This window comes from Aedes albopictus, chromosome 1, assembly GCF_035046485.1.
Source record: "Aedes albopictus strain Foshan chromosome 1, AalbF5, whole genome shotgun sequence".
In the NCBI taxonomy this organism is placed as follows: domain Eukaryota; kingdom Metazoa; phylum Arthropoda; class Insecta; order Diptera; family Culicidae; genus Aedes; species Aedes albopictus.
Genome location: NC_085136.1, coordinates 67,426,475 through 67,452,386, shown reverse-complemented (window position 1 = coordinate 67,452,386; position 25,912 = coordinate 67,426,475). Strand labels below are relative to the sequence as shown.

Below are 25,912 nucleotides of genomic sequence, written 5' to 3'. Positions count from 1 at the left end.
ACGGTACTTGCTGTTGGCGTACAGCGACGCTGTTTTTTTCCACCAGATGGATGTCAAAACGGCATTTCTTCACGGCGACTTGCGTGAGGAAATTTATATGGAGGTTCCCGATGGTGTTTGATAAATCTGCATATACTGCTCAAAGTGGACTTCAACCTACAAGGCGGACACTACACTTCTGCGGAGGAAACTTCCTTACTTCAAACACTTCTTTCACGTTATATTAAAACCACTTGGAATTAGCTTGACTGTCTCGACTCACTGATGGACTTCGACTGACTTACTTTTATTTCATACTCGATGAGCGAACCGCTCTCTTCATCATTTTATCGAACGCACATATTCATTTGAGTGCCTAAATCTAAATCGTTTAACGGATACATAACAGTTCTTCCCTTTTTCAGAAATTGGATTAATCTAATTAATGCAATTGTAAATTTCAGATAACAATTATTGAAATAATTGAATGACCTATTCGCTTTCAGTGCGACATGCACCTAGCCTCTTCTTTGATCTAGTTTCGATAGGGCTTCTGATCATCACTTTCCTGTGTTTCGCCTGTCGTTCTTCCGATTGAAGTTGTGCTTCAGGAAACCCTGGGAAGTCTTGTTCTTCCTCGATAGATACACGTCGACGTTTCTGGTTATTTCTCACCGGCATAATCACCTTAGAGCGTCGATTCGGATGATACATCTTTTTTAGCTGACTTCTGTGTGCCGTCAAAACGTGGGTTCCTAACGCAATCATTCTGATCTCGTTGTCCTTTTTCAAAACAGCAATTACGGGCGAAGCCCATTCGCTCGCTTTTACCGGGGTTATAACGCCTTGTTCTTCCAACATATCCAGGTGTTCAAGAAACTTGTCCTTAATTTTGTAGGGCACTTGATACGCACGTTTGAATATTGGTTGATCGGGTTTAACTGTCAGTTCAGCCTCATACCCTACAATGGGATCTAAGGCTTGTTGCTCTTTGGTCGTCTGTTCAATGTTGTTAATGAATAGTTTTTTCCAATTTGGATAGAAAGCCTTGTTACGTTTAAGTTATTTCGTTAGATAGTATGCTTTGAGAATCTAATCAGTAAGTTAGTAAACGATAAAGAAACACAACATTGTAAAAGCACATTGCTCCGTGAAACACATTTCGAGAACCTCTGCACAGCCTTTTCATGCCACCACAGACAGCAGGTAATAGCTATCATTCAATGATGATCAGCCAATCATTAGCTTCAGCATACAAGACCGGTCGATGGGGGAAAAGCGGCAACACAGCAAACTCACATCACCACGACGCCGTTGGTAACAGCCTCCACACAATGAGAGAGAACTTTTCGTTGGAGTTGATCGAGCACACACACGAACCACGCCGTGAGAATGGAATAGTGTATTGCACTTCGAGAGAAGGCGAAATATGATCGACGATCGGCTCCATCATCCCGCCACATGGAGGGGAAGCACACGACGACCCGACACTCACACAGTCTACACTCGGTGGCGAGGCGAGCTCGCAATCGCAAGCAAAACGGGATTGCTTCAATCGACGTCCATCCGTGAAGCAAGTCAAGTGTGCAGTCCGTTTCTCCTTTTCGGAATCCGCAAAACGACAGTTCGGTCATACGGGAACGCGTGAATAAGTGCCGGTGATATTATCCAACGGAGAATCTGTCCCCGCCAGCATCAATCCGGAGACCATTGAGCAAATAAAGGTGAGCTTCAACCGCCATGTGGATCAGCTAGCCACTGGCCAACCAAGCTAAAAGTAGCCATCTTTAATTTACAGCGAGTCACCACGCCAAGACCACGCGGACAGAATTATTCTAGAATCCGAACTTTTACAACGAGATTGATCGTCGGCCAGCGGTGTAGGATCCCGCAGTGACGAGAGCAGGTGAGCCTATTTCCGACGCAGGAAGTTCCGCAAGTGGCCGTGATTTTTATGCCGCCCGTTCTACCAACAGATCACTGACACGCGGAACGGATAGGATCATTCGATCGGAGGAAGACCTAATCGGAAGGCAGAAACGGGAGACCCGAAGTCAGCCAAACAGATTACCATCGAGTGCGATTCGTGTTCCGTCCGATTACACAGCCGGAGTTAAGGACGTTCGGAACCGGTAGGGCAGAGGCGACAGAAACCGGACCTCGTCGTAGATCAGAGAGCCCCTCAAGAGGGTAAGTTTGATGCCGCCAGACCTGCAGAGACGTATCGATAACGCCCCAACGCCTGCAGGGCTCTTTTTTCTTGTAGTTTCATCCGCTCAACGAGCGCCGAGGACGAGCGAGGTCGCGAGGGTCGCGATGCCGTAAATCGATATTCCGTCCGGCCTATCACCGATTGCGAGTTGGTCAGAAGGAGGAACACCAACCAAACCGACGCGGTCGACGCCAATACACGCATTGAGAGGAGTTTTGGTCGGCAATCCGTCGATCGAGGGTCCGCAGACATGTTCGCTGGGAAAACAACGGCGGCGCAGCATCAGCGGAGCCAAGGAAGGCCCACACTGGAAGGATGTCCGGTGGAGTAAGAGCATGCAGAGTCCGTGAGTGCTAGAATTAAGAGCAATGTTGTTAGCCTAGGAGTTAAGCGCAGCGTAGGAGGTAATAGGACCCCAGAATAGGAGGCCATGTTTGGCGAAATACTAAATACATGTATTTAAAATGAGTTTGCTCTGTTTTGTGATTTTCGTGGTGCTTTAGCCCTCAGTGTTTGTGACTTTAGACCCCCTTAGCTTAAGGTAGTTCCGCTCTACCTAGTCGGGACACTTGCAACACTGGCGCCCAACTGAAAATCCACATAAGATAACTACCGTTTAGCGAATTTTTGGTTTTGTGAAGTTTTGGTTTTTGTGCTTTTGATTATCCGGCATTGATAATCATCAAAATTTTAGCCCTTACGCATAAGATTCGATACACAATATGGATTACACACACTTAACAGACGAAGAGGTGACGTATGAGTTGGCTCTGCGTCACGTGGTAAATTTAGGGCCTACCACCCACAGAGGGAAGGTCCTCCGTCTGAAGGCACTCATGCAAGAGGAAGCCTTAAGAGATAACCAGCCCACTAGCTCAGCCCATGTAATGAGTCCACAGTCCAACATTGAACACTGTGAAACTCAAATACAACAGCTGCACATTAGCACTGAAGCGGCCATTCGAACAGCCGATAGGGCTGCAATCAGTCAAAGCCGAACGCGTCTTACCCACTATCGCGACAGATTACGGTTGATCCACCCCCCGGTCGAACTGAGAGATCTGCATGGGATGTTAACCATGCACGTGACTGTTTTACTCAACAAAGTGAATGGTACTAGTGTAGTGAGTTGTGTACAACGAGGTGAGAATGAGGTGAACCACACAAGTTCAACGGGTGCCATAAGAAGAAGCAACAACGAAGAGGAAGGAGCAGTCGGTGGAACAGCGGATGCCACGATTCCAGTGGGCAACCATTCAAATCAGGAATCCACACCACCGCCAGCCTCACAGCCGCCTTCGATGACGTCATTTTCCGGCGGACAAGGACGAGGATTGCTGTTTTCTAGCTCATTCCGAGCGCGAGACAACGAAGACGCAGGGGAAACACAGCCTAGACAACGGAACACCTCACCACCGCCTCCCTATCTTCCCCGGGAGCGAGAAATATGGAACCGGCCAGCCCCAGAAGCACAGTCACGAGAAGTTCAGGAGCTGCAAGCGAGAATAGCGGAGATGCAGGAAAGAGAACAGCGGACGCGTGAAGAAAACTATCGAATGCGAGACGACCTGGAGCGGCTAATCCGGCGAGATCGACCAGCACCGGAACGAGCGGACGATCGCCGAATACAGAAGGCGGTACACAACTGGCCTTTCAAATTTCGCGGCGAGAAGGACACGACATCACTCAACGTGTTCCTAGATCGCGTGGAGACATTCGCGAGGTCGGAAGGCATGAGCGATGCCACACTCCTGAGTTCGATCAAGCATCTACTCCAGGAGGACGCAATCGACTGGTACTCGCGAGCAACATCGCAAAACCTGTTGCGGACCTGGGACCAGTTCAAGCGGGAGATCAGAAGGGAATTCCTGCCCAGCGGATACTCCCAAATTCTGCGTCTGGAAGCTAGCTTTCGATTTCAAGGAAGGGAGGAATCCTTTGCGAAGTTCTACCGAGATATCTCAGCGCTCTTCCGCTTCGTCGATCCACCCATTCCAGACGACGAAAAGTTCTTCCTGGTGAAGAAAAACATGAACGAGAACTACGCAGCCATCGTAACAGCAGCGAGGCCTCGTTCACTGGAAGAAATGGTAGAAGTCTGCACCGGATACGACGAGACGAGGATGCTTCTGAACAGGCAACGCAGGATTCCCATTCCGCACAGCGCGCTTCTGGAACCGAACTTCGCTACTCCAGTAGTAACCAGCAGACCACCACCGGTTCAGCATCACCAACAGTCACAGCGGTTCAACAGAGTTCACGCCGTGGAGGTAGAAGAAGGCGCATTCGAGCACGAAGCAGCGGAGGAAGGACCAGAAGACAATTGGCAGCACATCGACGAGCTGGTGGAGCAAGTCAACGCGTTGAAGTTGAACATTGAGCGGAGATCTGCGAGACCAAGCTTTGCCGCACGCGACGAAAGGCAGACAAGGCCAACGGATAGGTACAACCGGACAGAGGCTGACGTCCTGCGAGCAGCGCGGCAGTACACAAGAGAGGCGCAAACGCCGGCACAGCAGCAGCGGCCGCAAACCGCATCGTACCAGACTCGGCTACCACAACAACAGCAAGAACAGCCGCAAAGAGCACAGGGCTGGCATGCACGACAGTGGATGCCAAGCTCGGATCAGAGCGACAATAACCGAAGAAGCCAACGTATGCTGCCAGAACCAGCCAGGCAACGGGAAGATCGCCGAATACAACAGGAAGAAGCTCCGAACGGCCAACGAATAGCAATGCTTTGCTGGAACTGCGACGAGGAGGGTCACAGATTCATGGACTGTCCGAAGCCGCAAGCCATCCTATTCTGCTACCGTTGTGGAAGGAAAGGCTACTCGCTGCGCAGTTGCTTCACGTGCCGCATGGACGCGGTAAACTACCAAGCGGAGAACCAGCAGTAGAGGGGAGCAGCTCTCCGCAAAATCTCGGAGACCCCTCCGATATCCCGGAATTTCAAAACCTCAACTCAATCATTATCAATCCCGGAAGTGACAATCGACCGCACGCCGTCATATCAGTGCTGGGAAAGGAGTTGACAGCTTTGCTAGACAGTGGAGCGAACTGCTCTCTGCTAGGAGGAAGAAGAGTCGAACTGGCAGAGGAATGCGGATTGCAGAAAGGAACCGTCAGCGGCGGAATAAAGACAGCAGACGGCACGAGACACAACATCGCAAACTTCGTCTATTTACCGATCGTGTACAACAACCGCAACGAAGTTCTTCCAGTGCTGTTGGTGCCTTCGATTCCAGACTGCATCATCCTGGGAATGAATTTCTGGGACAAATTCGGTGTAAAAGCGGTGTGTTGCACACTCGAAGCGAAGCAGGAAGATCAGATCAGTGAAGAACAGGAGATGAAGCAGCTCAGTCCGGAACAGCAGAGGCGCCTGGAGCAAGCAATTCAGAAGTTTCCGAAAGCGGTAGATGGAAGATTAGGACGCACGAAGCTGTACGAGCATCGAATCGATGTAGGGAATGCACCGCCCCGCAAACAACGGCATTACCCCATGTCGCCGTACGTTCTGCAGGAGGTCAACAGAGAGATCGACCGGATGATTGCGCTGGACGTCATCGAGGAGGCGCAGTTCTCGCCATGGAACAACCCGCTGGTCGCCGTCAAGAAGAAGACTGGGCAGTATCGCGTCTGTTTGGACGCGCGTCACCTCAACTCTATCATGGTGAACGAGGGCTATCCGATTCCCCAGATTGCAGCGATCACCAACAACCTCAGAAGCAGCAAATACATTTCTTCGATCGATCTCAAGGATGCCTTCTGGCAGCTACCACTCCATCCAGATTCGAGACAACTGACAGCCTTTACCGTTCCATCCAGAGGCCATTTCCAATTCAAGGTAGTGCCTTTCGGACTGTGTACGGCAAGCCAAGCCCTAGCGCGACTTATGACCCACCTATTCGCCGATCTAGAACCGCTGGTATTCCATTACCTGGACGACATCATCATCTGCTCCGAAACGTTCGAAGAGCATATCGCTCTGCTCGAAGAAGTAGCCCGCCGGCTACGCCAAGCAAATCTCACGATTTCATCGGAGAAGTCCAAGTTCTGCCGGAAGAGCATGAAGTACCTCGGCTACGTAATCGACGAGCAGGGTTGGCGTGTAGACGACGAGAAGATCCAAGCGATCGTACAATTCCCGACTCCAACAACGCGCAAAGAGGTGCAGCGATTTCTCGGTGTTTGCAACTGGTACCGACGCTTCATCGCCGGTTTCTCGCAGCTAGCAGCTCCGCTAACAAACTTGACGTCAGGCAAGACCAAGTTCCGTTGGAATCCGATAGCTGAAGAAGCGTTCCTCAAGCTAAAAGCAGCTCTGGTTTCGGCACCGGTACTGGCGATGCCGGACTATAACAAACCGTTCGCCATAGCGTGCGATGCCAGCGACACAGCAATCGGAGCAGTGCTAACGCAGGAGATCAACGGCGAGGAACATCCCATCAGCTACTTCTCGCAGAAGTTGTCAGCGTCGGAGAGGAAGTACTCGGTCACGGAGCGGGAGTGCCTCGCAGTGATCCGAGCGATCGAGAAGTTTAGAGGCTACGTGGAAGGAATTCGATTCGTTGTCCACTGTGACCATGCAGCACTCAGCTACCTGAAGTCGATGAAGAACCCGACGGCTTTGATGAGCCGGTGGCTGTTGCGTCTGAACGCGTTTGATTTCGAGATCCGGTACAGGAAGGGTTCCATCAACGTTGTTCCAGATGCTCTCTCGAGGACGGTGGCAGAAGCAGTCTTCACGGTAGACCAAGTCCTGGATCCGTGGTACAGGAAGTTGGTGGACAGAGTAAAGAGCGAAGGAGATAAGTTCCCGGACTTCCGCATAGCAAACGACACGCTATTCAAGAACTGCCGTTGCAAGGACGAAGTGGGAGCAGTTTACCACAAGTGGAAGCAAGTCGTTCCGAAAGAAGAGAGATTCCAGCTAATCCGAAGATTCCACGACGAACCAGCAGCAGCGCATCTTGGTTTCTACAAGACCTGGCACAAGCTACAAGCCCACTACTACTGGCCACAGATGCAACAGGAGATTCACGATTACGTTATGAACTGTGCGACCTGCAAAGCGTGCAAGGCACCGGGAAGAAGAATGATGCCGCAAATGGGAAACCCAAAGCCAGCAAAGACTCCTTGGGAGATGATATCGGTAGACTTTGTCGGTCCGCTCACACGTTCCAAGCGAGGAAACACGGTGCTGTTGGTAGTAGTCGACTGGGTTAGCAAATACGTGATCGTCAAGCCGATGCGCACAGCGGATTCGCAGAAAATGGTGGAGTTCTTGGAAGAAGAAGTTTGCCTGAAGTTCTCTCGGCCACGGCTGATACTGTCCGATAACGGGAAGCAGTTCGAATCGATGGTGTTCAAATCCTGGCTAGCGAAGCACAAGATCGGTCACATGAAGACAGCGTACTACTGCCCGCAGGTCAATAACGCGGAACGCGTCAACCGCGTCGTAGTAACCTGCATCCGGGCATTGTTGGACGGCGATCATAGAGAGTGGGACGAAAAGCTACCGGCGATCACGGCGGCGATAAACGCTGCTCGGCACGAGGCGACGGGCGTCAGTCCACACGAAGCCAACTTCGGACGGAACCTGTTGTTGCACACGGATCTGTACACGCAGCAGGAACTCAACACGCCAGAAGATCCGAAGATAGCACAGGACCTACGACTCTCGGCGATTCGACGAATCCAGAAGCTAATCATCGAGCGGATCAAGAACAGCCACCAACGGGCGAAGCAGCGATACAATCTTCGCACAAGATCAGTAGCGTTCAAAGTCGGAGACTTGGTTTGGCGGCGATCGTTCGTACTCTCCTCGAAGGCGGACCAAATTAACAGCAAGCTTGAGCCGAAATTCGTTCCGGCCATCGTCAAGGAGATCATCGGGACGAACCTGTACGTGCTAGAGGATGTTCTGAGTGGCAAGAAGGGAAGGTTCCACGCGAAGGACATCAAGGCGGACTAAACGAACATGTGCAAGCTATGAAAACAGGCGGTGCCTGTCTACGATGAAGCGAACGCTGAAAAAAACACCACAATTGGGCATCATTACAGCGAAAAGGAGGGCAGAGAATTTCCAACCGGATTCTGCACTTCCGTTACATCGATTTGACGACTACATCTACTGGAATCTTCGTTCCCAACAGCGAGATTCCGGACCGTTCAAGCTATGTACACAGGCGGTGCCTGTCAACCACAAAGCAGCCAAGCCATCAGAAAACCAAACATTGGGAGATTTGATCACGAGAGCTGAGGGTGAGAAGCCGTCGCAATAGTGCTCCACCGCAGCAACACCGATTGTGAGTCGACAGCAAGGATTTCCGTACAGCCGTACGAGGTTCCACAATGTTAAAGCTATGTCCGCAGGCAATGCCTGTCAACCATGAGTACCACGCTCCAAAAACACGTAACAAACGGGAAAATGGTAGAAAGTCAGGTGTGATGAGCAATAACTTCTTTACGACTACCTCTCCACCTCGACAGATCAGCCGGCTTTGTTGTAGACCACGATCTTCGTCGGAAGAAATGAACGATTTGCGATTCCATCACCCGATCCGTCAGATGGCCGAACAGTAGCAAGTGGAGAACCAACATGCGGTACCCAAACACTTCCATCGCGCCAGGAGGTGTACCGTGAGCCGTTCGCCAAGCGAGAGAAATGGCACCCTGTGATTCTGGAAACGGGACGCAGGTTTCTCGTCAAGGCACCAGATGTATTCTCTGATAGGAGGAGTGGACACCCGGAGATCGACGACCAAACATCGGTTCGGCGCGGAGTTGAAGCTTACGGCCACTATCAGGCGCAGGGAGACAGCAGCTGGAGAGCTTTGGGAGAGCAGGAGGATGTAGCAAGAAGCCTACAGCGGGCACGGGAAATTGGAACCCTGAAAACCATCGTGAGTAGGGAGGCTCCAAATACCAGGACGAAGACACGCCAAACACCAGGACGAATCGACAGCCTACTGAAGGCGAGGGAGACTGGGACCCTGAAAACAGCAGTGAGTAGGGAGGCTCCAGATACCATGTCAAAGAGCGCCGCAACCATCAGCCTACAGCGGGCAAGGGAGACTGGGACCCTGAAAACAGTAGTGAGTAGGGAGGCTCCAGATACCAGTACAGAGAGCACAGCAGTCATCAGCCTACAGCAGGCGAGGGAGACTGGGACCCTGAAAACAGCAGTGAGTAGGGAGGCTCCAGATACCATGTCAAAGAGCGCCGCAACCATCAGCCTACAGCAGGCGAGGGAGACTGGGACCCTGAAAACAGCAGTGAGTAGGGAGGCTCCAGATACCATGTCAAAGAGCGCCGCAACCATCAGCCTACAGCGGGCAAGGGAGACTGGGACCCTGAAAACAGTAGTGAGTAGGGAGGCTCCAGATACCAGTACAGAGAGCACAGCAGTCATCAGCCTACAGCGGGCGAGGGAGATTGGGACCCTGAAAACAGCAGTGAGTAGGGAGGCTCCAAACACCACTACGAACATCCCAGCGAATCGACAGACTACAAAGAGCGATCAACATGCGGTACCTAAACACTTCCATCGCGCCAGGAGGTGTACCGTGAGCCGTTCGCCAATCGAGAGAAATGGCAACCCTGTGATTCTGGAAACGGGACGCAGGGATCTCGTCAACGCACCAGATGTATTCTCTGATAGGAGGAGTGGAGACCCGGAGATCGACGACCAAACATCGGTTCGGCGCGGAGTCGAAGCTTACGGCCACTATCAGGCGCAGTGAGACAGCAACTGGAGGGCATTGAGAGAGCAGGAGGACGTAGCAGGCAGCCTACGGCGGGCGAGGGAGATTGGGACCCTGAAAACAGCAGTGAGTAGGGAGGCTCCAAATACCAGGACGAAGATGCGCAGCAACCAACAGCCTACAGCGGGCGAGGGAGACTGGGACCCTGAAAACCGTCGTGAGTAGGGAGGCTCCAGATACCAAACGATCCAGACAACGAGTGAAGCGCAACAACACCCCGAGGAACCCTCACACCGAAACACACCAAATGGTCATGCCGTTAGCCGATCGAGACAAATCGAGCCCACCATCAAGAATTCGACCATCCTCACTACACAGAGCTATGAGTGGCACCACTACGAAGGAAGAGAACACGATCTCGGCAATCCAAGCACACCACGACTGGATGGTGCACACGAACCCTCAAGTGTTTCCAGTCAATTCGAATGCGTGGCCAAGGGTTAAAGATCTGGGGGTCGTCATGAAATCCTCATCCCAAAAGTAACGCGACCAGGGGCGCGGTAAAACCCTATTTCCCGGGCTCATGACGATTTAGATTAGTAAATTTTTCTTTTCTCAGAATATGCACAAACCAGAACAAACCAATTTTGTCCTTGTAGATAGTCTGTAAATATAGCTTCTTAATGTTTCGTGTGCGATTAAGCCTATTTTAGTCAATACAATAGGCTAGAATCCGATTTGAGTGTTTTGCCGTAGGATTCGTGGAAGCTGGACAAGGACATTGGTCAGAGACGATTTGTGAGGTCGAAGATTTTGCCAGGCGCAGCTGGCGTGAAGTTTAGTTCAGCATTAGGATTATGCAGTTTGGAGGATAGAGAAGATTTGGCAAGCGACCAAGGCTTGCGTATGAGTTTGGTTTTAGTTGAGGAAAAGATGTAACTTGAGGTCTGCTCAAGAGTTAGGTTGACCGACTTGTCTCTGACCATCATCCTAGAAGGATGACTGAAGATTTTGTGAATTTTTCATAAATCGTTTGATCACCGATTTATGAAAAATTCTTCCGCTACGGTAGAGTTGTGTTACGTTTAAGTTATTTCGTTAGATAGTATGCTTTGAGAATCTAATCAGTAAGTTAGTAAACGATAAAGAAACACAACATTGTAAAAGCACATTGCTCCGTGAAACACATTTCGAGAACCTCTGCACAGCCTTTTCATGCCACCACAGACAGCAGGTAATAGCTATCATTCAATGATGATCAGCCAATCATTAGCTTCAGCATACAAGACCGGTCGATGGGGGAAAAGCGGCAACACAGCAAACTCACATCACCACGACGCCGTTGGTAACAGCCTCCACACAATGAGAGAGAACTTTTCGTTGGAGTTGATCGAGCACACACACGAACCACGCCGTGAGAATGGAATAGTGTATTGCACTTCGAGAGAAGGCGAAATATGATCGACGATCGGCTCCATCATCCCGCCACATGGAGGGGAAGCACACGACGACCCGACACTCACACAGTCTACACTCGGTGGCGAGGCGAGCTCGCAATCGCAAGCAAAACGGGATTGCTTCAATCGACGTCCATCCGTGAAGCAAGTCAAGTGTGCAGTCCGTTTCTCCTTTTCGGAATCCGCAAAACGACAGTTCGGTCATACGGGAACGCGTGAATAAGTGCCGGTGATATTATCCAACGGAGAATCTGTCCCCGCCAGCATCAATCCGGAGACCATTGAGCAAATAAAGGTGAGCTTCAACCGCCATGTGGATCAGCTAGCCACTGGCCAACCAAGCTAAAAGTAGCCATCTTTAATTTACAGCGAGTCACCACGCCAAGACCACGCGGACAGAATTATTCTAGAATCCGAACTTTTACAACGAGATTGATCGTCGGCCAGCGGTGTAGGATCCCGCAGTGACGAGAGCAGGTGAGCCTATTTCCGACGCAGGAAGTTCCGCAAGTGGCCGTGATTTTTATGCCGCCCGTTCTACCAACAGATCACTGACACGCGGAACGGATAGGATCATTCGATCGGAGGAAGACCTAATCGGAAGGCAGAAACGGGAGACCCGAAGTCAGCCAAACAGATTACCATCGAGTGCGATTCGTGTTCCGTCCGATTACACAGCCGGAGTTAAGGACGTTCGGAACCGGTAGGGCAGAGGCGACAGAAACCGGACCTCGTCGTAGATCAGAGAGCCCCTCAAGAGGGTAAGTTTGATGCCGCCAGACCTGCAGAGACGTATCGATAACGCCCCAACGCCTGCAGGGCTCTTTTTTCTTGTAGTTTCATCCGCTCAACGAGCGCCGAGGACGAGCGAGGTCGCGAGGGTCGCGATGCCGTAAATCGATATTCCGTCCGGCCTATCACCGATTGCGAGTTGGTCAGAAGGAGGAACACCAACCAAACCGACGCGGTCGACGCCAATACACGCATTGAGAGGAGTTTTGGTCGGCAATCCGTCGATCGAGGGTCCGCAGACATGTTCGCTGGGAAAACAACGGCGGCGCAGCATCAGCGGAGCCAAGGAAGGCCCACACTGGAAGGATGTCCGGTGGAGTAAGAGCATGCAGAGTCCGTGAGTGCTAGAATTAAGAGCAATGTTGTTAGCCTAGGAGTTAAGCGCAGCGTAGGAGGTAATAGGACCCCAGAATAGGAGGCCATGTTTGGCGAAATACTAAATACATGTATTTAAAATGAGTTTGCTCTGTTTTGTGATTTTCGTGGTGCTTTAGCCCTCAGTGTTTGTGACTTTAGACCCCCTTAGCTTAAGGTAGTTCCGCTCTACCTAGTCGGGACACTTGCAACAGCCTCCATCCAGTCCCTTCCAAGCAGCGGAATAAAATCCCTCTCACTTTTCAACACTATCATTGTGCTTTTGATTTCAAGGTCGTTAATGCACACTCTTACAGAAATCTGTCCCACTACTGAAAGCTTAGCACCATCTACCACAACTAACTTCTTTGTACAAGTCAAAATAGGAATGTGTTTAAAATATTTTCTGTAGAGGTTCTCACTCAACACTGCTACAGCTGAGCCAGTGTCGATTTCCATAGTGAGTTTAATGTTTTCAATTACTACCTCCACTAAACATGGTTCAGTAATGCTATTCACGCACGAAATTTGCATGCAACTGATATCTGACTCCGCACTAGAATCACGTAGCTTCAAACGATCGAATTTGCTGACTTGCTGTGATTCTACAACCTGTACCTCATCAACAAACTTTACAGCGCTTCTATTTTGCAATATGTAACAATTCCGCCTTATATGTCCCCTACGCTTGCAATAGTTACAAACTGCGTTACTGTGCGTATTGCGATCATATCTGTCGCGGCTATTATCACGCTCCCGACTGCTATTCTGCCTGGTAAATCCATTATTCCTACCCTGTCCGCGATCAAAACTCCTGCTTCTTGAACGATATCGGCCTGAATATCCAGCTTGCTGTTGGTTGTAATCATCGTCTTTCTTTCTGCCTAACCGATATTTAACAGACATAACACCTGCACCAGGGTTAGTACTTTCAACTTCTTTGAAACGCTGGCCTGCTAGTTCACTACTTATTATTAACTTTTCAACCTCCTTCAGTTCGATATCATCCTCCGAAAGCAATTTTTTTTGTAAGTCCTTATCCTTCAACCCAAAAATCAATCTGTCTCTTATCGCCTCATTTTTGAACTCTTTAAAATTGCAATTTTCTGCCAATAAATTGATTGCCAACACAAAATTTTCTGTAGACTCATTTAGTCCCTGGAACCTATTTGCAAATTTATAACGGTACATTAATGCAGGTTCCGTTTTGTCAAAGCGAGCTTTAAGTTTTTTAACAATATCCTCATAAGATAGGGTGCTCACGTCTTGCTTAGGAAAGAGTAACTTGATTTCATCGAATAACTCGTCACCACCTAAGGACATGAACCAGGATGATTTTTCTTCATCTTTCACCTTGTTAATACGACAGAGAATCTCAAATCGCTCAACGTAGTTGGTAAAGGATCGGCCAGGTTGGTAGTGATCGATGGAACCAATGAGCCCAGAATTCGACATTTTAATATTTTATTCCTATAACGGAAAAGAAAAGGTCTTTCTTACTTACAGGAATTCAGCTACAATCCTTCGCTCACCGTACTATCTCACTAGGTATGCTGCTGCGCGAGTTGAAAATCCTCACTGCTCACTGCTCATGCAACGTTGAACTTCTCGCTCTCTCGCTGTCGTCATGCACTCTCAACCACCTGCTCACTCTCCGCTTCCAGCAACTAGCCTGATCAGCTCATGCAATGCTTGATCCCAGTACGCTACTGCCACGGGCTGCCGATCGTCTGTCTGCGCTTGACTCGATGAACTCACTCTCTGGAGATCTTGCTCGATCCCGATGTCCTCTTCCACGTAACGCACTCTTTACGTTCTTCCTAGTTATCACAGAGATTCTCGAACCGAGGCTGGCTAACCACTCGTTTGGTATCTTCGGAACTCACGATCCTAATTATCACACACGCTGACCTCACTTGCTACTGAAGGTAATTGAATATTCTATTGAGTATTGATGTCGCCGTAGACCAATGGCGTACCGATGAAAAAAGAGGCTGTGAAGAAAATTTAACAAAATGGTGTAACTATCGCGCCACTTAGTGATTTGAATGAGGTTCACAATACCAAATAGGCAAATATTAGCAATTTGTTAATTTGTTAGGTACTATTAATTCGCCCAACAGCACTCTAGTCTTTTCTGCGAAATGACTACGAGTTTCTCTCTGCGTTACCGAGTTTCTTCTAGCAAACAACTTCCAAAGACAACTCTTATGAATACTTACGTTTACTCACTCTAGAAATTAATTCCTGTCTGAGCTCGTTTACCTCGTCGCCAGTTGATAAATCTGCATATACTGCTCAAAGTGGACTTCAACCTACAAGGCGGACACTACACTTCTGCGGAGGAAACTTCCTTACTTCAAACACTTCTTTCACGTTATATTAAAACCACTTGGAATTAGCTTGACTGTCTCGACTCACTGATGGACTTCGACTGACTTACTTTTATTTCATACTCGATGAGCGAACCGCTCTCTTCATCATTTTATCGAACGCACATATTCATTTGAGTGCCTAAATCTAAATCGTTTAACGGATACATAACAGTGTTCAAGCTCTCTCTGGAATGGTGGTAGGCTGCAGAAGTCATTGTATGGGCTAAAGCAGTCGCTCCGCTGCTGGAACGATAAGTTCAACGACGTGCTGTTGAAACTTGGTTTCGTGCGCTCGAAGCACGATTACTGCCTGTACACCTGGTTCAGCGAGGACGGCAACGATGCGATATTTCTGGTGCTGTATGTTGACGACTTGTTAATAGTAGGCACCAATCCGGACAGAATCGAGGCATTGAAGAGAAGGCTTTCCCAAGTTTTCGAGATGACAGATTGTGGCTCGCTGAAGCACTTTCTTGGAATCAAAATCGATTACGACCAGAAGGCTGGTTCCATGCAGCTGTCGCAGGTGGCCAACATCGACCGGATTCTGGAAAAGTTCGGCATGGTCGATTGCAACTCATCCAGGACACCTATGGAGAAAGGATTGAAGCTTGAAGCAAACCGAGAAACTATTATCGCAGAGCCTTACCGTGAGCTTTTGGGAAGCTTAATGTACGTCATGATATCCACCCGTCCGGACATCTGCTACCCGGGAGTGTAGAATTAGCTTAAGTTAAAATACACATAAATACAAACAAAAAAAAAAAAAAAAAAAAATCTGCTACCCGGTCGGCTATTTGGGTCGGTTTCAACAACAGCCCGGCCAACAGCATTGGGTCTCATTGAAACGTGTTGTTCGGTACCTGCAAGGCTCGAAGAACTTGGTGCTGACATTAAAGAGGAGCGCAAACGCCCAGCCGCTAGTTGGATTTGCGGATGCAGATTGGGCCTCCGATACTACCGATCGGAAGTCAGTCAGCGGCTATTTATTCCAGGTGTTCGGCAACACCGTTTCGTGGTCCAGTAAGAAACAGACTACTGTGGCCACATCGTCGAGCGAGGCGGAATACGTAGCATTGAGTGCTGCGGCAGCTGAAGCTATTTGGCTGTCGGGACTTCTGGATGACCTTGGATTGAAGACCGTCAAACCCGTACCGATCTTCGAGGACAACGGAGAATGCATCGGGATGGCGAAGAATCTCGAGAGCAAACGGGCTAAGCACATCGACATCAAACACCACTTTGTGCGGGACCATATTGCTACTGGCGACCTCACTGTGAAATCCATTCCGACTTTGGAGCAACTGGCGGATATATTCACCAAAGCCCTGGACGCCAGTCAATTCGAAGCCCTGAGGAAGAAGCTAGGAGTAGACGATCGAGAGGGGGTGAAAACAAAGTAGTCGGTGATTTTTCAAATCGATCGTCTCACCACCGCAACGGGTGGGACTTTTTTATTAGTTTGTAACAACCACGTGACGCGAACGGTCGCTCTTAACTTTTCGCTTTAAGGCTGTGAACCGTTTCGCTTGTTCGTTTAACTTTTAGTTAAAATTTGACACTTCGATAGTTATTTTGAAAATAACCCTACTCGCGAGCAGGGTTAGTCTTGACAGTTCGATAGTTATGTCGTTTTCGTTTTTGCGGCGGTGGAACACCGCTTCGTGCTACACTATCACCTGAAAAAACGAACATTTTCGGTGCAGTTGCGTTGGTGTGCGTGAATAAAAACCAAAATATTGACAACTTTGCAAACGCTGATTGGTGGACACGGTGCGCACCTGCTACACTCTCGAATTTTTGAGTGCTGCACTATCTTGAGCGGTGCAGAAAAAGTGCTACACCGGTGTAGCACGAAAATCAAAAACGAACACTTTCGGTGCAAAAGTGCTACACCGGTGTAGCACCACCGCAAAAACGAAAACGACATTAGTTTTTGTTCGCAATGATTTGGCTGCGTACTGTATTTTGTTCCAAATAACTACTCTGTCAAATTTCAAATGGGCCACCGTCGTGGTTATTTTTTAACTTTTCAATGGCAAATAACTATCCAAGTGTCAAATTTTAACTAAAAGTTAAACGAACAAGCGAAATGGTTCACACCCTAAATAAACCATTCTGTAAGTTTGTACCCCGTGCCTTTTCCGTGTTCCGGATAACCGATTACCTTCACATATTATATCCTTCGTTCAAGAATTGTTTCTGCTCCCACTTGCATAACAGTTCCATGTTTGTTGGATTCCGTATTCATAGCGTAAATTCTTATTGTTTCAGGCAATATGCACCACAATGACCAACATACGCCGGCTGACGATCTACCATGCAATCGGAGAGTCGGTTACTGATATGAGCTATCGTTACATTGGAAACCTCCGCCAACTAGAATACTTCTGTTTGAAAACGGACCCAACTGCATTCATGTTTGGGTTGGCGCCAAATGACCTTAATTTTTCTAATTGGGTGTCATTGGTTTGGGCGTCGGAAATTCATCTTTCTGGCTTTCACAAGGTATATTTTGACTGTTTTATGTAAAATAAACTTTCCTTCTACAATACAAATTGCTTTCAGATTGACCAGAACCAGCTGCTGTGCTTTTTGAAGAATCCCAAATTGCGGCGCTTGACCTTGGAGCTGTGCGTACTTGAGGATGATGCAAGAAAGCTCCTGGGGGAGCACGAGATGACCGTTCCGCGCCCACTACCACACATTGCTTGTGATGGCTGGCGGTAAGTGAGTAAGATGAAACGAATGCTATCGCACCCAAAAGAGCAGCAAGTATGTACACGATTATTTCGTAGTGTTTCTATTATCTAAATATTACATGACGAGCTGTGAATTCAGTAATTTCTTTTAAAGCATAATCAGAATGAATTATATTCTTACATCATATCATCGAATGATTACTAATAAACCCCATGTAAAATCGGACTTACAAGACTTATAAAGAGAACTCTCGAACTTGGTTCAGGGAGCATCTATGGATGACGTTGCATTTTTTGGTCGCATCTGAACACGCGCTCCCCCTCCCCCTTTTTGCATTCTGAATCATACCTAATTATCTGGGAGAGACTGGTAGTGTTCCAGTAGGTTCGCTGGCAATAGGCCTTTTCATGTGACAGATCCGTGCATGCATTTGTTTACAAAGCTTGAACAACAGCTGCTAACAAGAACGTGTTATCTTCATAGAAGAACTGTCAAACGCCCGAACAATCAGCTGATTTAAGACGTCAAATGAAAAGGCCCATCGAAAACCGCAAGGGGGTTCACCTGTAGATGGACAGAAGGACAAAATGTTACAGCTGTTGCAGTGTTGGTAAAAACTCAAATCTCATGGTTGAGTTGTTTCACGCGCGATTTTTGACTCGCCAATCTCACCGCCGAAAAAAATCATGCATGACTCGTGATTTCACTCGTTGCTTTATTTCTTGGTGTTGTTATTATTTATGTACATCGTGTAATGTCTAGTTGAGAACCTCTGCATTGAGTTCGGTGAAATGAGAGTTTATCTCTTTCGGAGATTTGAGCTAAACAAGTTTCAGTGTATAAATTGTATCGCAATCGAGGAAATACAGTAGACGTTCGCTCGGTGCAAACGGTTTAACTGCAATGCTTTTTAACTGCAAGTCCGCTAAGTGCAACAATTTTGCAGTTATCGCACCGCTATCTGTCAAAAACAAAACGTCAACCGAGTTGCGATGTTTTTCGGATGCACTGCAGCTGCATAGCGATGTTTTTGAGTGCATTCTGGCTGCGTCCAACAGCATTTGACAACTGTTTGACGGCTGTCAGTCGTTGCAGTTAGCGAATTTCATTCGGTAACTGAAACGTAAACATGTTGCACTTATCGAACGTCCCGCATAATAAAATACAGTTTGTGTTAATATCCACACAGTATGTCTCCTTTATCTGTTACTGTTACTGTATCTCGAACAGGTGCTTTGATGTTGAAACTATGAAACTCGAAGCATTCAATCATAAAGAACGGTCTATGTAACGCATACAAAGCTGTAACAATATGTTATATTGTGCAGAAGTTGTTGAATAATATAGTGATGAAAACTCAGGAGGCATGGTGGCAATATAGAATGACCTTTTCTCAAACGGTTTGTGATTTTATTTGTGCAACACACTTAAACATGTGTATATCACTGTATGCCACTTAAATTGAACAGTTTGCCATATTGTTGCACACATTGGTATTTGTGAAAACGAACATTTCTGTTTGCAGCTTTTTAGAAAAAAAAAAACGAAATTTTTCGTGAAGTCGCTCGCGAGCTGAGTGAAAAAAAATCAACTAAAAACTTGCTGCGGTAAACGAGCTGTAGTGTCTGGAGCGGTCTGGTTTAGTCAGGGGTAAGTTTTGCACGATTATTCCATTTTTTGTAGTATAACTAATCGAATGTTAACTATATTGCAGAATTCGCGAATTTCCCCTATCAACATGAGCTTTATCCCGCCTGAATCTGATTGCCTGCGAGAGATCCCGCAAAATGAAAGTGAGAAGCATCCCTCCTGTTGTATGCAGAAACTGCATGGAATCCGCCCCATCCGGAAGAAGGCCTGGTAATCGTCGTAGGTGCTACCGGATCAAGGATGCCTCTCAAGTCGATCAATTCCGCGTGAAGGTCGACAAAGTAATGTGCTTTTAAGATAAAGTAGAGGTTAAATATTTATTAAATAAAAAAATCTCCGGTGAACGCATAACAGACTTTTTATTTTAACGGTTCAAATGCAGTAGAACCATATATCATAAGTTGAATTTACAGTAGACGTTCGCTCGGTGCAAACGCTTTAACTGCAATGCTTTTTAACTGCAAGTCCGGTAACTGCAACAATTTTGCAGTTATCGCACCGCTATCTGTCAAAAACTAAACGTCAACTGTGTTGCGATGTTTTTCGAATGCACTTTATCTGCAATGCGATGTTTTTGAATGCAGTTTGGCTGCGTCCAACATGAATTGACAGCCGTTTGACGCCTGTCAGTCGTTGCAGTTAGCGAATTTCATTCGGTAACTGAAACGTAAACATGTTGCAGTTATCGAACGTCTACTGACCATAAATCAAAAATACCACATACATTGTTCATTTTCCTTCCAGATTTATTGTTTTACTGTTCTCTAACCAATTGCCATGCAGTGAATTGTCTGAAAAACTGGATAATAAATTGACCATATCCTTGACTGTTTTGCGAAAAATTTGTTCGAGAAAATGAGCGATTTTTTATGGTAACCTATCTTAACCGCCTATTCCACATACTGTAATTTGGCGGATTACCATTTGTCAAACTGGCAAATCTGTACGTGGCATGGTTAGCTTATTGTTATCTCGGACCGCTTGAAAAATGGTTAAATTACTATTTTTAATACTCATATACAGTATGAGAAACGCTGTATTTACAGTTTGTGATTATGCGGGGTCTACTGTAGTGGTTTCGTAGCGCGGTTTCACGAACACTAATGCAAATCTACTGGTTGAAAATATGCCCATTTGATTTTGCTGGGAACAGCTGATCTTTGTTTACTATTTTCAACCAGTAACTCAAGAGGTGTTCGTGTAATGCAGCGTGTACGTACACGCAACACTACTAAAAGCAGAAACCACTATAGAGCAGTAGTATTTTGAACATCAACTGATGAACTGGTGTTTTATAGTTCTTTATAAGTTGGAAGAATCCCGCGTATCGGTATAGTTCAGTGACGTACGAGGATAAAAGTGATATTAGTAAATAGTTTTGTTCATCACCATTTCACTTTGTCGCGACCGCGGTTACAAATTGCCATTTGGCGAGATTTTTTCGGCGTAAGTGGTGTTAAACAATTGTGAAACCTTTAGCAAGCGTGCAAAGCAGTGAATTTGTTCCTTTTATGTAACAATAGGTGTCGTTTAGTACAGTGTCGGAACGGATTTTCAAAAGAAAATCTTTTTTCCGCCATACTATTCGATTTTGATTGTTACCGTGAAGGTGCTTTCTATACCCTGCGGAGAAAAAGAAAAGTGAAACAAATTACAGTAGACGTTCGATAAGTGCAACATGTTTACGTTTCAGTTACCGAATGAAATTCGCTAACTGCAACGACTGACAGCCGTCAAACAGTTGTCAAATGCTGTTGGACGCAGCCAGAATGCACTCAAAAACATCGCAATGCAGCTGCAGTGCATCCGAAAAACATCGCAACTCGATTGACGTTTTGTTTTTGACAGATAGCGGTGCGATAACTGCAAAATTGTTGCACTTAGCGGACTTGCAGTTAAAAAGCATTGCAGTTAAACCGTTTGCACCGAGCGAACGTCTACTGTAGTTGCTTCAAACGCCATATGCAAATTTGCATTTCAAAAGCGTTTGCATTTGGTTTGTGCTTTGTTCAGCATTTTCTTTTGTTAACCAACGCAAGCACCGTTCAGTGTGGCCATTTTTTGACGACATCACAGTCAACTGTGGTTAAAGGCGGTAAAATAAAAGATGATAGACGGCTTGCGGTAATGACGAGCACACAAATGTTTTCAAATTTACCATGGCAAAACGTGATCATCGACCAACAAACGCTTCTTGTGTGCGTTTTGTTTCCTTACTTATCAACCGGTTCGATAGCCGAGTGGTAGCGTGCGAGCCTGGTGATCTCAAGGTTGTTGGTTCGAATCCGGCTGCCAACAGACACTTTTTTTAATTGTAAATCGGGTCCATGGTAGAATTGAAAACATAAATCTGTTGAGATGAAACGAAAATCAGTCTGCACAAATCAAGTGGCGTTGTGCATTTAAGTTGACCCTCAGAATAGTAATTTCAACTGCAAGCCGCCTTTCAGTGTACCGTTTTGGCTTTGTGTTGGTGGCAGCCGAAAATCTGACAGTCTTGTGCTGTCGCACGATAAAAAGAATAGGAAGAAGATATTAAGTGATTTGTTTTTGTCAGCTTGAGTTGAGCCGCCGCCTTGCCGTTACGTAAATAGTGGTAGAAGAAAAGTGTTGACTGTTTGGGTCATTGCCCTCGAAGCAAAACAAGGAGCTTGGTGGAGTGCTTGGATTTACTGCTGCTGTTGCTGCTGCTGCTGGCGACCTGGGTAGTGAAGAAAACCCTGGAGGCGAGGATTTCTGAAGTGTTACTGCTGTTGTGACGGTGTCCGTTGCTGTTGTTGTTGCTGCCGGTTGGATATTGTGCTGTTTGGCCGTAATTTTGGACTAGCGACCGGATTGAAGAGCGATTTTTGTTTCACCGCTGTGATCAACAAGGTACGTTTATATTTTTCTGTTTCGATCATTTTTTTCAAAGCTGTGTAGACGAATTTGGTTGAGAATCCATTTTTTTGATTTTATTGTTTTGTTTTGTGCTTTATATTGATCAGTGAAAATGGCGATGGCCACCACCACAGAACCTATTCCGGGTACAATACCGTTTTCACAATACCTGGAACCAAGGGCGTAGCCAGCTTTTCGGCCAGAGGGGGGCGAGCACCCTTACACTGAAAACCACTTTGCAGTAACAAGGAGTTCAAATACTTCATCATTAAAAAAAATAAAAGTGAAGTAGGAAATATGGGTGATTAACAGGAATGGTTCAATGGAAGAATCATATATGATTATAATCCTGAGGAATTCCTCAAGATATTGCTTCAGGAATTTCTTAACAAATACCATCAAGAATTTGAATTTATCCAGCAGTTTCTCCAGATTTTTTTTAAATATTTTTCCAGGTTATTTTAATGTAGATATTCCAGCAGAAATTACCTTCGGAAAACTTACAGTAATTTCGTTGGGAATAACTTCAGAAATTTCTTCAATAATTCCTCCATAAGTTTTATTACGAATTTCACCATGCATTCTTTTGAGAATTTCCCCAGTAATTCTCTACAAATATCATTCTTAATTCCACCAGAAATCCGTTTGACAAGCTCCAGAAAATACTTTAAGAATTTCTCCGAGAATTCTTTCAAAAATTCCAATCAAACTAAGATTCATGCCACAAAAGTTCAGCCTATTGGACGCAGTGGCTTAATTTCCCCAACAGGGGAGGAAAAAAAAAGATTCATTTCCTTGAGGAATACCCTAAGAAATTTTTGGAGAATTTTTTTCGAAAAATTCTTTAATGAATTCCTTCGGAATTACTGGAAAAAAATCTTTGAAAATTTCTAAAGGAATTCCTTTGGAAATTCCTGGAGGAATATCTTTGGAAGTTACTAGAGGAATGCATTCGGAAATTTTTATAGGAATCATTAAAACAATAATTTCAGGAATTTATTTCGAAAATCTTTGAGGAATTCCACCGGAAATTCCTTGACAAATTCTTCAGAAATTTCTTGAGGAATTCTTTCATTTCTAAAGCTCCTTGAAAAATTCCATAAGACATTCCTTCGAGAGTTCTTCTACGATTTCCTTTAGAATATTCTTCGGGAATTCCTTGAGGAATTTTTTTGAAATAGATTTAGAATATTCCTTGAGGAACTCCTTCGGAGTTTTCGTGGGGAATTCTTCCGAAAATTCCTTGAGGAATACCTTAAAAAATCCATAAGGAATTTCTTTAAAAATCTTTCAAAACTTCCTTGAAAAAATATTTCGGAAATTCCTGAAGAAATGCTTTTTGTGATTTTTTTATTTCCTAGAGGAACTCATTCGGAAATTCTTTGAAGAATTCCTTTAAAAATGCCTTGATAAGGAAAATTCGGAAATTATTAAAGGAGTTCGTTTGGATTTTTTTTTGACATATGTCTGTAATGTCTTATGGAATAACTTCGGAAATTTCGTGAGAAATTGTTTGATAAGTTGTTTAAGGATTTTTTTCGGTTCTTTATAAATCTTTACGAAATTCCTTCAAAAATGTATTGCGGAACTGATACGAAAACTTGAGAAACTTCTTCAAACATTCCTTCAGAAACAGGTTTGGGGATTATGTGAGAAAATCCTAAGGAAATTTTTTCAGGACAACCGTCAAAAATTTTTGGAGGAATTCATTCGGAAATTTTTGGAGGTATTTCAAGGCAAATCCATAAGAAATTTCTTTGGAAATTCCGGGAGGGATTTCTTTGGAAATTCGTAGAGGAATTCCTTCGGAAATTTAGGAGAAAATCCTTTGAAAATTCCAGGAGAAATTCATTTGAAAATTCCTGGAAGAATTCCTACGGAAATTCCTGGACAAACTCCTCCGGAAACTAATGGAGGAATTCCTTCGGAAATTGCAGAAGGGATTTCTTTGAAAATACCTGGAGGATTTCCTTCGGAAATTCCTGAAGGATTTCCTCCGGAAATTTCTGAAGAAATTAATCCGGAAATTCATGGAGGAATTTCTCAGGAAATTCCTGGAGGAATTCCTTTGAAAATTCGTGAATGAATTCTTTCGGAAAATTTCTGGAGCAATTCCTTCGGAAATTCATGGAGGAACTCCTTCGGAAAATGCTTTAGGATTTCTTTCGCAAAATTCCTGGAGGAATTCCTTCGGAAATTTATGGAGGAATTCCTTCGGTATTTCCTGGAGGAATTCCTCCTGAAATTCCTCGAGGAATTTCTTCGAGGAATTCTCTCGGAAATACATGGAGGAATTCATTCGGAAAATCTTGAAGGAATTCCTTCGCAAAATTCCTGGTGGAATTTCATCGGAAATTCATGGAGAAATTCCTTTGGATATTTCAAATGGAATTTCTCCAGGAATTTTCGACAGAAATTCTCCTGGAATTTCTGAAGGAATTCTTCCTGGAATTTCCAAAAAAAAATCCTTCAGGAATTTCCAAAAGAGTTTCTCCAGGAATTTCCGAAGGTATTTCCAAAAGAATTCCTCCAGGAATTTCCAATGGAATTACTCCGGGAATTTTTAAAGAAATTCCTCTAAGAATTTCCGAAGGAATTCCTCCAGGAATTTCCGAAGGAATTCCTCTATGAATCTTCAAACGAATTCGTCCAGCAATTTCCGAAGGAATTCCTCCCGGAATTTTTGAAGGAATTCCTAACGGAATTTGTAAAGGAATTTCTCCATGAATTTTCGAGGGAATTCCTCTTGGAATTTCCAAAAATAAAATCCAAAAAGACTTTCCGGAAAAAAATCTCCAGGAATTTCCGAAGGAATACCTCCAGGAATTTCTGAAGGAATTCCTCCAGGAATTTCCGAAAGAATAACTCCAGGAATTTCCGAAGGAATTCTTCCTGTAATTTCCGAATAAATTATTCCATCAATTTCCGAAGGAATTCCTCCTGGAATTTGAAAAGGAATTCGTCCAGTAATTTCCGAAGAAATTCTCCCAGGAATCATAAAAAGCATTCCTATAAGAAGTTTAGAATGATTTTTTTTCCAGGAATGACCTAAGGAATTCATCCAAGGATTTTCTCAGGAATTCCTTTATAGATTTCTGAAAGAATTTCTCCAGAAATTTCCGGAGGTATTCATCCAAGATTTTTCGAGGGAACTCCCCAAGGAATTTCCGAAGGAATTCCTCCAGAAATTTCCGAAGGAATTCCTTCAGGAATTTCCGAACGAATTCCTTCAGGAATTTCCGAAAGAATTCCTTCAGGAATTTCCGAAGGAAGTCTTCCAGGAATTTGTGAAGGGATTCCTAAAAGAATTTTGGAAGGAATTCCTTCTGGATTTTTTAAGGAATTCCTCCAGGATTTTTTGAAGGAATTGCTTCAGGAATTTCCGAAGCAATCCCTCCCGGAATTTCCGAAAGAATTCCTCCAGGAATCTCCAAAGGAATTCGTCCAGCAAATTTCCGAAGGAATTACTCCCGGAATTTCTGAAAGAATTCCTCCAGAAATTTCCGAAAGTATGCATCCAAGATTTTTTGAAGGACCTCGCCAAGGAATTTCCGATGGAATTCCTCCAATAATTTCCGAACGAAGTCCTTCAGGAATTTCCGATGCGATTTCTCCAGAAATTTCCGAAGGAATTCTTCCAGGATTTTGCAAAGGGATTCCTCCAAGAATTTTGGAAGGAATTCCTCCAGGAATTTCCAATGGAATTCGTCCAGCATTTTCCGATGGAATTCCTTCAGGAATTTCCGAAAGAATTCCTCCAGGAATTCCTAAAGGAATTTCTCCTGGAATTTCCGAATG

General features: G+C 45.6%; 2 protein-coding genes and 1 long non-coding RNA gene across 3 annotated transcripts; 2 read left to right on the top strand and 1 right to left on the bottom strand.

The window, feature by feature from the left end:
• Positions 1–1,047: 1,047 nt before the first annotated feature.
• On the top strand, positions 1,048–5,105 carry LOC134283953 (uncharacterized). Its single transcript, XM_062844767.1, has 3 exons — positions 1,048–1,703; positions 1,778–1,885; positions 1,956–5,105. The coding sequence occupies exon 3, from the start codon at positions 2,914–2,916 to the stop codon at positions 5,089–5,091; it is 2,178 nt and encodes a 725-aa protein (XP_062700751.1). The 5' UTR covers positions 1,048–1,703; positions 1,778–1,885; positions 1,956–2,913; the 3' UTR covers positions 5,092–5,105.
• A 5,313-nt stretch (positions 5,106–10,418) lies between these two features.
• Positions 10,419–12,606, top strand: LOC115260363 (uncharacterized). The gene is made up of 3 exons (XR_009996126.1): positions 10,419–11,655; positions 11,730–11,837; positions 11,908–12,606. It is a non-coding gene; the product is annotated as an uncharacterized LOC115260363 (long non-coding RNA).
• Positions 12,607–12,695: 89 nt separating this feature from the next.
• On the bottom strand, positions 12,696–15,050 carry LOC134288529 (uncharacterized). The gene is made up of 2 exons (XM_062853639.1): positions 14,729–15,050; positions 12,696–14,500 (listed from the first exon to the last, which is right to left on the bottom strand). The coding sequence occupies exon 2, from the start codon at positions 13,959–13,961 to the stop codon at positions 12,696–12,698; it is 1,266 nt and encodes a 421-aa protein (XP_062709623.1). The 5' UTR covers positions 13,962–14,500; positions 14,729–15,050.
• Between the last annotated feature and the right edge of the window lie 10,862 nt (positions 15,051–25,912).